Raw genomic sequence first — 14576 nt, 5'->3', positions numbered from 1 at the left:
AGCGCTCTACCTCCTGTCTTTAAAAAAAAAAGCCTCACACAAATTAGCATCCGAGGACATTTGCTTTAATCCTTAGGCAAGTTTTTGTTAACTGGCGGGTCGGGACCAAAAAGTGGGTCGTGGATCCATTTTCAGTGGGTTGTGTGCTTTTGCCTTAGCAAAATAAAGCCAGGAATTTAAAAAATCAGAGGGTCAAATGCATCCCTCAACAGTAGATGGCAATAATGCCCTGCTATATCTCTTCTTCCTGTTCAGTCAATCAGCGCTACCATAATTGTTTTTTGGGGACCACATCTCATTTTGTTGGGATTTTGTTGGTTTTATTACCTTTTTCTGCCCATAATAAGAAAATTCCCAAGAAAAATTGTGAAAGGGGGAAGGAACAGTAAAAAACTGGTGACAACAATCGAGCGAAAGAAGAAAATTAATGTGAAATGCAAAAATAATATGAGTGCCCTTGAAGGTACAGTAAATGTTTTTTAAAAGATGCTATTTTTAGCTTTTTACCAGTTTATCAATTTTGATTATCTACAAAATCAAATAATTCTCTATTTTTACGTACACGATTTATTCAAATTTTGGATCAGAATATCTTTTAAGTATGTGGCTATTTTAAAGCAGTTTTAGGGAGGCTATGCGATGTAGGCTTATCAAGCAGGGTTGGGTAGGGTTACTTTAACTTGATTACTTTCAATTACTTTTGGATTACTCCAATACCAAATATGCTAATAAAAGACAAAAGAAACTAAATATGAATAAAATTATGACTCACAACACGTGGTAAGCTTTCTCTCCTGGCTTTGATCTCCGGCAAAACTAACATAAAATGTGACAAAATGAAAAGAAATCCAAACAGCTTGCCAACATCATTTTTGCCGTTCCATGTATTCCGTTACTCCCCAAGCCTGCACAAAGTTTAGTTATTGTATTCATATTGAGTTTCTTTTGTCTTTTATTAGCATATTTGGTATTGGAGTAATCCAAAAGTAATTGAAAGTAATCAAGTTAAAGTAACCTTACCCAACCCTGGGCTTATGTTAGTATTTACAGTAAGTTTTGGTTTTGCTGATTATTTTGTTTTTGGAGGAAAAAAGATAAATACATTCTACTAACTCTGCTTTGCTCTTCACAAGCATCTCATTTAGATAGATAGATAGATAGATGGGGTTTTGGGGTTTTTAAGGGTTATTGTTCTATCTTCGTTATTCATTATCCGTTATCGGTCAGTTCATAATACGCTACAAAGCCTTGGAGCCGGGACACTTACTCTCAGCCAAAAGGCCAAGCTAAGGTCCTAGCCCTAAAGCCTTGCTGCGATCATTGCAAATACACCGTTCCCGGAGGTACTGCAATACCGGGCCGATGCGTGGAGTGGACCGAGCAAGCTCTTATTCCATCTCCGGATTGCAAAAATCAAAGATCATGGCTATAGAAGTGATCGGATCTCTGCATTCAGACCACTTGGGAACCAATGCAGGATACTTTATTCATACCCGAAGGGAAATTCACATTTGACAAATTTGAGAAGTAGATTTTTTTATCTTCATTTGGATCGCTGCCTGTCATTAGGATGGTTTGGTAGGTCCTTAAGCCAGACCAGTTGAGAACCAAATGTGTAAAATCACAAATTGAAATGAAATGATCTGCATTTATATAGCGCTTTTCAAGTCAATGACTTCCCAAAGCACTTTACATTGTGCTTCACATTTCCCAATAGCGGCCGTGATCTGTGCAGCCATGTAAGGCGCTAACCTGCTTATTGGGGGTATTGGGGGTTCAGTGTCTTACCCAAGGACACTTCGACATGTAACACGGACAAGCCGGGATTCGAACTGGGATCCCTTAATCCTAAGACGATCGCTCTACCTCCTTAGTCAAGTCATGTTTATTTGTATAGCCCTTAATCACAAAGAGTCTCAAAGGGCTGGTTTAGCAAAGGCATGAAGGCTCTTACATTCATACAGGTCACACCTCCTTGTCTGAATACAATAAAGAATATTATTGTCAAACTGATTATTTTGAGTTATCACAGTTTTTAGGGTTTTTTGAATAAATCATATCTTGACTGATTCTTCCACATTAAACGACTGACTCTCTTGACTAAAATGAATGTAGTTCCAGATCACCTTGCGCACACCCCAATTCCCTATGTCCACCTCTTCCACCGAGCCTTCAGTCCCTGGAAAAGAAATCCCTCTTGAGTCGGTCTTTTGATAGCGGCCCCCCAACCTCTATAGACACCCCTCTGTGCCTAATGCCCCACTGTATGTGCTGCACATTCTTTCAAATTCTATAGGAGGATTTTTTTCTAGGGTGGGGGGTGCAGCTCTCTGTGATGAGCCCGTGGAATTTCAGGCTAAATAAACCTCCAAGAGGACGATCAGGAGTCGCTAGAAGAATCTTTGCAGAGCACACTGTTCCAATTTTAGCTTTTTTTTCTTTTCACTGACAGTCAAATGTGAACAGGGTGATGCCTTTCGGGTTCTTTTTTCTTTCTTTTTCTCTTGCCAGTCACTTTCACAATGGATGACGTGTTTGGCATTCTTCATGTATGAATCAACTCTAGAAAATCTCACACTTCTCAGAAAGCTAATTAAAAATATATATATTTTGTTGTGGAATCTGGTAAATACACATTAACAAGTAGTTTTCATTCTGTAACAATTCAGACATACAGTGCTGTTCAAAATAATAGCAGTGCAATGAGACTAGCCAGAATATCTCAGGTCTTAGTATATTTTTTATGGTTACGTGCCAAACAAGTTACCAGTAGGTTCAGTAGATTTTCAGAAAACAAACAAGACTCAGCATTTAGAATAGTCACGCCCCGTAGGCTGTGTATTTGGGCAAATCGTTCAAAGTGTGGTGAACCCATCCATCCATCCATTATCTGCATTGCTTATCCTCAGTAGGGTTGTGGGGGTGCTGGAGCCCATCCCAGCTATCTTCAGGCAGTGGGCAGGGGACACCCTGAACTGGTTGCCAGCCAGTCGCAGGGCACACAGAGACAGACAACTCTCGCTCATTCACACCAAGGGACAATATGAACCAACGAATATATATGATATAACGAAACACATGTACAATATAACATGTTAAACTACATAAATAGACACGTTTGAAAAAAAAAATATGGTGTAAGATTTTTTTGTATTTTGTAAGGAAAAATACGACAATTTGTAAGGGCATGGAGCCCTGGAGGTTGACAGGTATGGATTATCTAGTGCACAGGTGTCAAACAGGCGGCCCGCGGGCCAGATCAGGCCCACTAAGGGATTGAAGCCGGCCCGCGCGACAAAACTCTGAGAAGCGCGAGAGAAAAACAAGCTGCAGGTTGAAATATGTCAACTTGATGTTGCCAAAGCCAAGTGCCTCTCACAAAGACACTGTACTTGTTTTTATTTCTCTCTCTCTCTCTCTCTCTCTCTCTCCCTCTCTTTCTTTTCCACCCCTTTTCTCCCATTCCGTCTCTTTCACTCTCTGTGTCTCTCTTTTTCTCTTCCTTTGTTGCTTTTTCTCTCTCTGTGTCTTTTAAACTCTTTTGCTCTAACTTCCTTTTTTTCCTTTTCTCTCTTTTCTCTCTCTCTTCATACCCTTTGCACTTTCTTTTCTCTTTTCTCTCCTTTCTGTCTTTCTATTTCTCTTTGGATTTCTTTCTTCCTCTCCCTTTCTTTTCCCCCTCTCTCACGACTTTTTATCTTCTGTTTCTTACACTCTCTCCCTCTCTCTCTTTTTCTTTCTTTGTCCCGCCCTCTCTCCTTTTCCCTCCCTCTTTCTCTTATTTCTTTATCCCTTTTTATTTCTCTTTAATCTACTAGTTCCCCGACAGAATGTTTGTTCTATCGTGTGGCCCCTGAGTTAAATGAGTTTGGCACCCCTGATCTAGTGAAAGGACTGAAGTCGTAGCAGTACCGCAGCGTGAATAGCTATACGTATACACATGACGTCATTAACCTTTAGGGGAAAACAAAACAGATTCTTTTTTTATTAGCTAAAGTCAACAAAGGATGACTAGGAAAGTCCCCCAAACTTGTGGGACCCTTCAATCACACTTTTAAGCGGGTGTCCTTTAGTGGCGGGGTCATGTTTAGACCCCTCCCACCAAACCCCGAAACACGCAATGCAAAGTTTGCAATGTACAGTCGAACTCCCCAGCGCCTCTTTGCTACTTGTTAGACTGCAAGCGGGTTCGAATCGCTACTGGAATTCTACGCGATCTGTGCACGTGAGTGGGTGGTCTTGGGCTGCTTTTCAGGCTGGCGTCCCCGCAGACAGCATCCATCAGGTGAAGCTGTTGAACCTCGTGGTAAATTTTGCACCTGTGCACTCGTAGAAATCATGTCAATGGAAAATAATCTCTCAAATTGTGGGGATTCTGGATTATAGTCCATGTTTGCAGGGTTGGATTACTTTAACTGGATTACTTTCAATTACTTCTGGATTACTCCAATACCAAATATGCTAATAAAAGACAAAAGAAACTAAATAGGAATAAAATGACTACATTTTGTGCAGGCTTGGGGAGTAACAAAATACATGGAACGGCAAAAATGATGTTGGCAAGCTGTTTGGATTTCTTTTCATTTTGTTTCTGTCGCATTTTATGTTCGTTTTGCCGGAGATCAAAGAGATCAAAGCCAGGAGCGAAAGCTTACCACGTGTTGTGAGTCATCATTTTATTCCCAACTGTGTTACAGTCACTGATGTGTCTGCATCACAGTTGGGATCTTTTGGGTTCAGATTTCGATTTAAAGTACTTTCGATTCGCTATCCTGTTATGTAAATCAGTGTTTCTTGACTTTTTTTGAGCTCAACTTGTCTCCTAAGTTGACAATATATTGTTTTTCTTATCATTTGTTCTCACTTTAGCTCACGGAGTAATACTTTCAGGTTATTCATTTTGGTTTATAGCTTTGCACCAATTTGTGAATTTACTGTATTTTTTGACCTGTTATATTAGGTTTTTATCTTGTTTTTCCCTAAAATGATTGCTAAAATGGAAACTGAAATTTTCTGTAAAAACTCTGTATTGAAAAATCTGTTAAATATTAATTGACATATGATGCTTTTTTGCTTCGGATATTAATAATAGACATTTAAATTACATTAAGTGGAACTGTTTGAATCTAGACTTAAAACACACTTCTATTCTATAGCTTATGAATGACCAATGTTTCAAGTTGACAATATCTGTGTATTATTCGTACATCCGTTGCAGCCTGTTCACCCTGGAAGGGGGATTACCTCATGTGCGGTCCCCTTTCAAGGTTTTTTCATTTTCCCCATGTTGAGGTTTTGAGTTTTTCCTTGCGCTTATGTAGGTTTTAGATCAGGGGATTGTGTAATAATAGTCTGTAGTTTGCAGTAGTCTGTGGTCTGTGCAGCCCTTTGAGACTCTTTGTGACTAAGGGCTATACAAATAAATAATGACTTGACTTAATCAGAATAATCCTTATTTTTATTGCTAACAATGTTGTGAACACTATTTATTGAGGGGATGTAGCCTTCCACGATAAAAATGTAATAATGACTTAAAATATAAAAAAAAGAAAAATTTTAATAGCATAAATAGAAAAATATTGATAGACTAGTCCAATGGAACCATAGTACAAGGAAATAACATGAACTGCAAAATATTACCAAAAAGAGTCAATAAAAAAAACAAATAGTGTTAAATGAGCGAAAACTATCTGTCAGTGAAACAAAAACATTTTAGGATTTGGTAACTTTAAGAGTTATTTTTTACTTTTTTTTATCTTTTTCATGGGGCGGCACGGCGGCTAAATGTTAAGGCCGTCCGCAGCACAGTTCTGAGGACATGGGATCAAATTCAGCTACTAGCTTTCCTGAGTGGAGTTTGCATGTTTACCCCGTGCAAGTGTGGGTTTCCTCCGGGCACTCCGGTTCCCTCCCACATTCCAAAAAACATGTCAGGTTGTTTGGCCGGTCCAAATTGGTCCTAGGTGCGAATGAGTGAGTTGTATGTCTTCATGTGCCCTGCAACCGGCTGGCGACCAGGTCAGGGTTTCCCCTGCCAACTGCCTGAAGATGGCTGGGATGGGCCCTAGCACCCCCGAGACCCTACTGAGGATAAGCGGTGCAGATAGTGGATGGACGGATGATTTATTTAAATCATTTTATTGTAGTGCAATGTTAAACGGTTTCATCAAACATAATACGTTTTTTTTTTTTCCTTGTCCTACCCCATGAGCAGGATATTTGTATTGAAAAAAAATGTATAGAATTATGATGCCGCCTACTCATATGGATGGGGCGGCAGTAGCTCAGGAGGTAGAGCGCTCGTCTTGGGATCAAGGGACCCCAGTTCGAATCCCGGCCCGTCCGTGTTACATGTCGAAGTGTCCTTGGGTAAGACACTGAACCCCTAATACCCCCAATAAGCAGGTTAGCGCCTTACATGGCTGCAAGGCCGCTATTGGGAAATGTGGAGAACATTGTAAAGCGCTGTGGGAAGTCATTGACTTGGAAAGCGCTATATAAATGCAGATCATTTCATTTCATGAATATTACAGTTGCAGGTAGAAATCAAACATACCAACAATGGCACACTTTTTTTTTGCAAAATAAAATTTGGAAATTCTCTCCGGCCCACTAGACAAGGTCTCATAAAACACTACAATAGACTGATGCTTACTGAACAAAGCTCTTGTGTGTGCAAATATATTTCCAGGACTTTCTGCCCAAGCTCAAATGTAGCGTATGCCACATATAAAGGTCTTTGGACTTGTCTCCAGATTGTCTTCAGGTCTTTATGCCTACGCTCTCCAAAAGATGAGCACCCTCGGGCCTCAAGAGCCGGCTTCTCCCCGGGCCGAATCCCCCAAGCCGGGTCCAGAGCTTCAGAAGCGCAGGGGCCGAGGTCGTCCACGGAAGCAGCAGATGGTAGAACTGAGGTTTTATTTTTTTAATCGGATTAAAATGATGTTTGGATTGTAAAAAAAACTGTTTATATGCAGGAACTTCTTGGGCCACCCACTCCAAAGCGACCGAGAGGGAGACCGAAGGGCAGCAAAAATAAAGGCCCCAGTATTGCAATTAAGGTTGGGTCTGCTTTGCAGTACACTGTTACAGATAAATTCATAACCTCTGGGCTGGGACTCAAGTGTCACGCCACAAAATGAGTTTGGATTTTCTTTAAAGGGTTGTGGTATGACTGCAAAACCGAATAAGCAGTCAAACTTGTTTTTAATCAATAGTGATTTTTAAAAGAGGAGTGGATTAGTAACACAAAAAAAGAGGGCTGGAGGGTGGCATCAGGCCTTGTATTGGTGTCAGCAGTAATGAATGGTAGGCAGGGTTGGGTAGAGTTACTTTAACTGGATTACTTTCAATTACTTTTGGATTACTCCAATACCAAATATGCTAATAAAAGACAAAATAAACTAAATATGAATAAAGTTATGACTCACAACTGTCAGGACGGACCAGAACAGAGCAGGAGACCCCAGAGCGTTCGTTACAAGTCTTTTATTTGGGGAAACGTACAGGGTTAGCGGGAGACGCGATGACCGTCGAACGTCAGCAGCAACGCCGTGAAGACAACTTCGGGACACGTAGCCAATCGTAGCGTGGGACGGAAGCAGGTAGAGTTTACCGGAACTGGAGAGAAGATCGTAGCGTGGAACGGAAGCAGGTCGGATCGGAGGCAGGCAGAATCAGGTAAACAAGTCAAAAAGACACAGGAAAATCAGGGGAGTCAAACGGGGTAAAAAGTAATCCTCCGACAAAGAGTTCTCCGCGTAACGCGTTGAAAAAGGGAGCATTAACCAATCAGGAAGCACATTCCAGCGCGCCACATGATTACCCCAGGTGGCTCCACTTGGGTAATCATGACAACAACACGTTGTAAGCTTTCTCTCCTGGCTTTGATCTCTTTGATCTCTGGCAAAACTAACCTAAATTGCGACAGAAACAAAATGAAAATATATCCAAAAAGCTCGCCAACATCATTTTTGCCGTTCCATGTATTCCGTTACTTCCCAAGCCTGCACAAAATTTAGTCATTTTATTCATATTTAGTTTCTTTTGTCTTTTTTTAGCATATTTGGCATTGGAGTAATCCAAAAGTAATTGAAAGTAATCCAGTTAAAGTAACCCTACCCAACCCTGATGGTAGGCATGAAATAAAAAAATTGATTAAGCTTAAAAGAAGCTGTACAGAATGTGTAACTTTTTTACTTGCAGCCACCACCTCTTGGCTCGTGGCATTATTGCAGAATATGTCAGCTTGTTCATGATGTACATGCAACTCGAAGGAAATCTTTAAAAAAAAAATCTTTTTTGTAGTTTGGGTTAGCGTTTGGACTGAAGGCCTTTTCTTACGTTCACCATTTTCATGCTACACTAACAAATTCAAACAAAATGAAACCACCTGGATGAGCATGACGTCACTCTCCAGCACTCTTCTCTGACCCCCATTCCTCCTATTTTATGTGTTCCACCCTGACCGGCTTTGTTAAAAGTAAGATAAAAGCAGATTGGTGCGGTGGTAAATAAAAAAATGATGGCTTGTTGAACTCATTTGGCTATTGTTAACACACACTTAATAGAGAAACTATTTCACTTCTAACAGTTTTAAAGACACCTCAAACGATGAAACCCTTTAAAAAACGTATTCCAACAGCATTTCTTTTGTTGTAATGGTGCTTAATCAAGTAAAAACTTGCAATTACCGAAAAAGACAAAAAAGTTGTAAAATATAGGTTGCTTTTTAATGTGTGATTTTGGGGGAGAATTAAAAGAATTAAAGAGTTAAAAATTGAATAATTTTGCAAAAATTAAAGTTCATGTGGTTGAAAATGCAACTTTTTTTGTGAAAATAGTGGAATACAGTACTTATTTTAATGCATGCCTTGTAAGATTGTCCATTTTTTTGTCATATAAGTAATATTTGATACGTGCAAAAGTTTGTTGAGGTTATCTAAAACCTTTGCAAAAAAACAATAATGAATTCATTGTCCGACCACTTATCCTCATAAAGGGAGCAAAACATGCAAAAAACAAAGTAAATGTACGTTAAAGGGACATTGTACGTCATGTGGTGCGTTTTAATGGTAAAAAAAAACAAACTTAAATCATTAAAAACAATATTGATATGAAAAATACGCAAAAACACATCATATAAAAGTGCATTGTTCCTGTTGCCGTTGGTCGAGAAATGTGTATTTATTTTACATAAAATGAAGTCCACCAGAGGGAGCTGACAGGATTGTCAGCCATCTTGCTGCTACAGGTACCCCCCAAAAAACAAAAACCTTCTGAAAAGCTGGGCATGTAAATGAGAATAAAAAATGTGAGTCTTACTTGTTTCATTGAACTTTTTTTTTTAATTTGCTTGACACAATACAGCGACATCTAGTGGTCAAATATTACACAGTGTCCCTTTTATGTGTGGCTCAGGCAATGACCAATCATAGCTCATCAGTTTAGTGGATTCAGTCAGGTGATCTTCACAATTTGATGCTGCATTCATGGATTGTGGGAAGTCGTATGAATCACACAAAATTCTCACTTCAAAATGTTTGAGGCCGGATGTAAGCAACAAAGAAAGCAGAATACGCGAAATTATTAATTTGTCTGATTCGTGTAATCCTTCTAAAACATGTTCCCTAACATGAACCTTTGTCAAGTTGCTAAATGAAAGTACCAATAACTGAATAGTTAGAGTTTCAACTTTCTTTGAATACAGCACAAGGGACTTTGAAGTCATGTTGAGTCCACAGCATAACAAAATGGCTGCTCACCAAAATGATCAAAAATGATTGAATTTTGCTTCTTTACAAATTTTTAACAAACGCCATATTAATCCATACAAGGTGTTTACACCAACATGTAAACATCTTTATAGTAATAATTTTTAAAATTTGTATTGTTTTAACAACTCAAAAGCCCCAGTGGCCTAATGGACAAGGCACTGGCCTCCTAAGCCAGGGATTGTGGGTTCGAGTCCCATCTGGGGTGTATATGTGTTTTCTAAATCCCTGTTATAGTTTACTGCAAACTTCACCTGTTAAACATTTTTACCCCTTTATTCAACTCTAGAAAGTTGAGCCTGCTGGAGGAAGACGGCCACGAGGGCGACCGAGGAAATGGGTGCGTTAAATTTTTTACAGAAATGTATTTGATCTTAAAGATGCATCTCATTCATGTCTGATTGCCTTTACAGCTACAGAGAGCTGTTGAGAAAGAAAGCGAAGAACTAAAGGTGAGGACATCAGACATGTATGAGCGTACAGCAGTGTTGGGCGCATAACCGAAAAATAGTTATTAGTTACAGTTAATAGTACTTGATTTAAAAAGAAACTCAGTTACCGACACCAAAAAGTATCACATTACTCCGAAAGTAACTATCTAGTTCCAAATTACTGTATATACTCGGTTAGAAGCCGAACCCCTAAAATCTTTTAAAAAGGCCTCATTATAAAGAAATAGAAGAAAATCTATACACTACCTTGTGCCGTTGTGAAGCCTTCATATTTCTTGGCTTGAGCAATCTTGAGAGCTTGCAAATGAACACTTAGCCGAGACACTCCATATTCATTTTGTCCTTGGGCTTCAAACCATTCAAGGATATCCTTGTTCATTTTTGTGTACTGTCTGAGACGTTTTCCGGGCATGGTGTGTTGCAAGATGTTAGGTTTAATTTTCTAACATTTATAATAAAACACTCTACAATATAGGACAAAGAGAATCGGTTCTTTATAATTAGTTACTTTATTAATCATCATATTGAGAGCCGCCCGTTCTGCGTGTTGCCTCGGCTGACTCTGAAGAAATCTCCGAACCTCCTTTCTTTTTATTATGTTTTTTGCCCTAATACATGCCTCTTTACTGAGGGGCGGGGATTCTATCTAACAAAGGAGACTGCTACGTAGAGTTAATCAGTGTCTTTTTTGGAAAGCTTGCCTTCCGGCTGGTGATGGAAGGTTTCCTCTGGTCATGGGTGAGACTTCCTTTTCTTCATTTCACGCTCTTTGGCATGAAGAGGTCATTCCAGGTCAGGGAACATCCGTTGGTATGTGAGACACGACTCTAGGCCTTGGAGAATAATTTACAAGCTGAGAACTTCTTCTAAATGACTAAGAATATATATATATAGCGTATTAAATGTCAACTGTGGGATAAATATAGTTATACAACCCCAACATCCCCTCCTGTTTATCCAACCGGTGATTTAATACTTCATTCAACTGTCACTTCGCAATACGATTTTTAACAGAGAAATCAAGAACACAACAACAGTTGTTACACTTAGAGGTTGTCGTCATAATGACCAGGATCTGAGTAAAAATCATGAAAATGCAGAGACAGGCAATCATCATCAACATTTGTGTCATTACAATTTTCACCATCATCATTTTTATGGTAATTGCCAGAGTCATCGTCAGCATTGGTATCCGAGGGCAACAGAGCATACAAAGGTACCATCTTTGCCTGTATTGGGGCAAGAGCTTTTGTAATTAGTCTCGTTAGCAATGTTCTTATGCACGGAATACAACAACATCCACACAATGTGAGAATATCCGCAAAAACGGGTATAGTATACATTTTTTTTTTATATTTTCCAAACGTATCTCCAAAACCATCCCACATTTGTGTGTCAACTCTTTAGTGGTCTTTCATCTTGTTGTTAAGTGACCTGAGGCCTTCCAGGGCCTTTGTCAGACTTCCGTCTGCTGCCGTGTCGTTCGGTATGAACGTGCAACATTGGTCACCAAAGATAGAATAGACCCCTCCCTTTTCAGCCAGTAGCATATCAACAGCAATCCGGTTCTGGAAAGCCATGAGGGAGGTAGCAGTTGCTCGTTATGGCGGAGAAACCTTGTTCTGTTTTGTTTCCTAACTTCTGCACATTGAAATGGATATAGTTTATTCTGTCAATATATTTATTAATTGTACACCAATAACAAATCAAAGATTCAAAAACCCGCTGCTACTTGATTTACTAATTTGTATTCATCTGGTACGCCTCTTGGAACACCAATGCTGTCGATGTATGTAGGATCATTGTCACTCCAGGCATAGGTAGACCTTTACTTTTCCATGCATGTGGTAACAAGCTCTTCACAGATGCACACAATCCTGTGGTATTGTGCGGTAGTCTATCATACAACTTGTCTCCTCCACACCACCATCAGATGTCACTCCGGGAGAGTGGTTTAAATGTTATATTGACTGTCAACATTTTGGTGACATTGTATACCATTCAGACTATCACAAAGTCCGATTCTATTTATACAGGTAAAATTATTTTGAACTACTCTTTTAGAAAACACAGGCTTATGTTTTTCAACTGTCGTTCCGGGGTAGGTTTGATCCCAGAAAGAGCAGTTTCCGTTTGGTACAGCATTATTCATTACGTTTATCAGGCACTCTGAGTTCAGAGTGGATTTTACAACTCTCTTTTGAGGCGAGCACCCATACACACAACACAATCCGTCATGACAGCATGTGCCGCCTGCTCAGCCATTAGCAACCAGTTGTTATCTATCCTTGAAATTCCTGTGGTAACTTTGAACCACCCATCAATGTCTTTGACTGACATGCTTACTGATGTGATATTTGTCGTTAGAGAGTAGTTACTTAATTTTGGCTGATCAGTCGATTTCATACTGTCATTTACACACACTACGACCGGAAAAAGGAGTCCAGTCCCGAGGACCAGGCCCACAACGTGAAACCCCAGCACGTGCTGTTTAAAAAAATCTGACCCCGGAGGTCGAATTGTCTGGTTTGTAACGGTTGTAAATTGCTTCTTTGATGCTGCAATTTAACCCGATTTTTGAAATACTGGGCCTCAGAGCTGTCCCCTGGGGTCCAGTACTCCCCTGCTTCCGTTATAACCAAATACTCCCACGCTTGGAACGCTCCGTGTCCAAACACGTACCACCAGTACTCCTCTTAATACCCCCTGAGCTGCGCGCACCATTACTTTGTTTGGCCCGAGGGTCACATTTGGGATTTGTTCTTTAAGGGTGGTTCTGCACGCCCTAGTATCACAGAGAAATTTTACAGGAGTGCCTTGAACTAATAATGTTACTTCGGGTTTGATTGTTTCTTCAAAGAGAACTCTTTCGAGATTAAAAATTACTTCTTCCCCAGTTAACTATTCATTGTTTTGATACTGTTCTACTGTCCCTATTTTATCATTACTATCTTGACCCAGTCACGCTGTTTGGTGTTGCTCAGCAGAGCTTTCTTGTTCACATTCAAGGACATGTGACCTTTTGACTCGCCGTGTGTGCTACCCCCACCCCCTTTGAGCGTAGCTGGGATGTGCTCCATATCACTCCCTTGGCCTCGCTGTTGATAAGCGGCGCAGACAATGGATGACTGATGTCTTTTTGTGCAATTCACTGGCACTTGAGAGTCTCGTTAATACCATTGTGCTTACGTAGTGGGATTTTTTAGTAAATTGGCCGGATTACTCTATGTCTTAAATTTTTTCTCTAAATTTAAGTACTAGTAGACATTATCTTAGTTTAATCAATTTCTACCCATTTATTTCTCATGCAATTATTTTTAAATTGGCATGATATGTCTCAAAATCAATTAATCCGTGATTTTCATTTCTTATGAACCTCTTCAAGATTGTTCAATCTATTTCTCATTGTCTTCTAAAAATTCTCTTCCATAGAAACCGTTCCCTTTTTAACTTAACCAAACCATAAGTCAGTATTTGTTACACATTTGCTTAACACTTGTTAATCGTAACACTCATTCTAAAAAAAAAATTCAGTGTGTAATCAATTGTCCTCCCAATTGTCCTTTGGGCTAAATTTGTCAAAATTCCAAACCCTCACACTAAACATCAAAAATCCCAAAAGATCAACAGAAATTATCAAAAAATGCCAAATTGAACTCATGTCATAACTTTTCTTATGTATTTTCTTATCTCTGTAATCATAATCAATCTTTTGTTATTGATTCAATATAGAACAATACATACTTGTCACTTATGAATTATCTTGTTGAGTGTATCTATTTTGTTTATTCATTATCTTTATTCTGCTCAACAATCATTGTTTCTACGCACTAGATAGATAGATAGATAGATAGATAGATACTTTGTTCATCCCCGAAGGGAAATTCACATTTCCAGCAGCATCCCTGAGCTGAGAACAATCGAGAACAATCGAAAATAAAATGGGAGCTGCTGGAGTGGCTGCCATTCGTGACGGCGCCGGAAGAAAAGATTCAATTTGAATCATGTACAAACAAACAAACAAACAAAACCTCGATGGGTTTCCCTCCAGGAAAAAAAAGAAAAGGCAGGCTGCTTGGTTTCATTTTGTTGACACACATGGTTACCTATGACCTGTCTGAGTTTTTAGGCCGCTTGCATGCACAACATGCCTGAAGTGAATCATGCAACAAGAGAAAAGCTACAAGGTGTATGAGTGTCTTTGTTCTAAGCATCTTTCCGAAATCCCTTGTATATAAAGCTAAACAAATCTGGTCTGACTATTAACACTAGTTTCTTTCCTGTTTAAAAGGAAAAAAAATTTCATTCAGTGACTGAAATAGCTTCATCTACGTTATTGATTATTTCTAGT

General features: G+C 39.4%; 1 protein-coding gene, 1 non-coding gene and 1 pseudogene across 2 annotated transcripts; 2 read left to right on the top strand and 1 right to left on the bottom strand.

Annotated features, from left to right (window-relative positions):
• Positions 1-1321: 1321 nt before the first annotated feature.
• LOC148364702 (U2 spliceosomal RNA) lies at positions 1322-1439 on the bottom strand (annotated as a pseudogene).
• A 2718-nt stretch (positions 1440-4157) lies between these two features.
• Positions 4158-10273, top strand: LOC148364700 (high mobility group protein HMG-I/HMG-Y). The gene is made up of 5 exons (XM_088339110.1): positions 4158-4306; positions 6756-6903; positions 6978-7061; positions 10063-10113; positions 10187-10273. The coding sequence occupies exons 2-5, from the start codon at positions 6793-6795 to the stop codon at positions 10271-10273; spliced, it is 333 nt and encodes a 110-aa protein (XP_088195236.1). The 5' UTR covers positions 4158-4306; positions 6756-6792.
• Positions 9909-9981, top strand: trnar-ccu (transfer RNA arginine (anticodon CCU)). The gene has a single exon. It is a non-coding gene; the product is annotated as a tRNA-Arg (tRNA).
• Positions 10274-14576: the final 4303 nt, after the last annotated feature.

Source organism: Urocampus carinirostris, chromosome 6 (genome assembly GCF_059441175.1).
Source record: "Urocampus carinirostris isolate Australia breed hairy pipefish chromosome 6, RoL_Ucar_1.0, whole genome shotgun sequence".
Classification (NCBI taxonomy): Eukaryota; Metazoa; Chordata; class Actinopteri; order Syngnathiformes; family Syngnathidae; genus Urocampus; species Urocampus carinirostris.
This window is presented reverse-complemented; position numbering and strand designations above follow the sequence as displayed.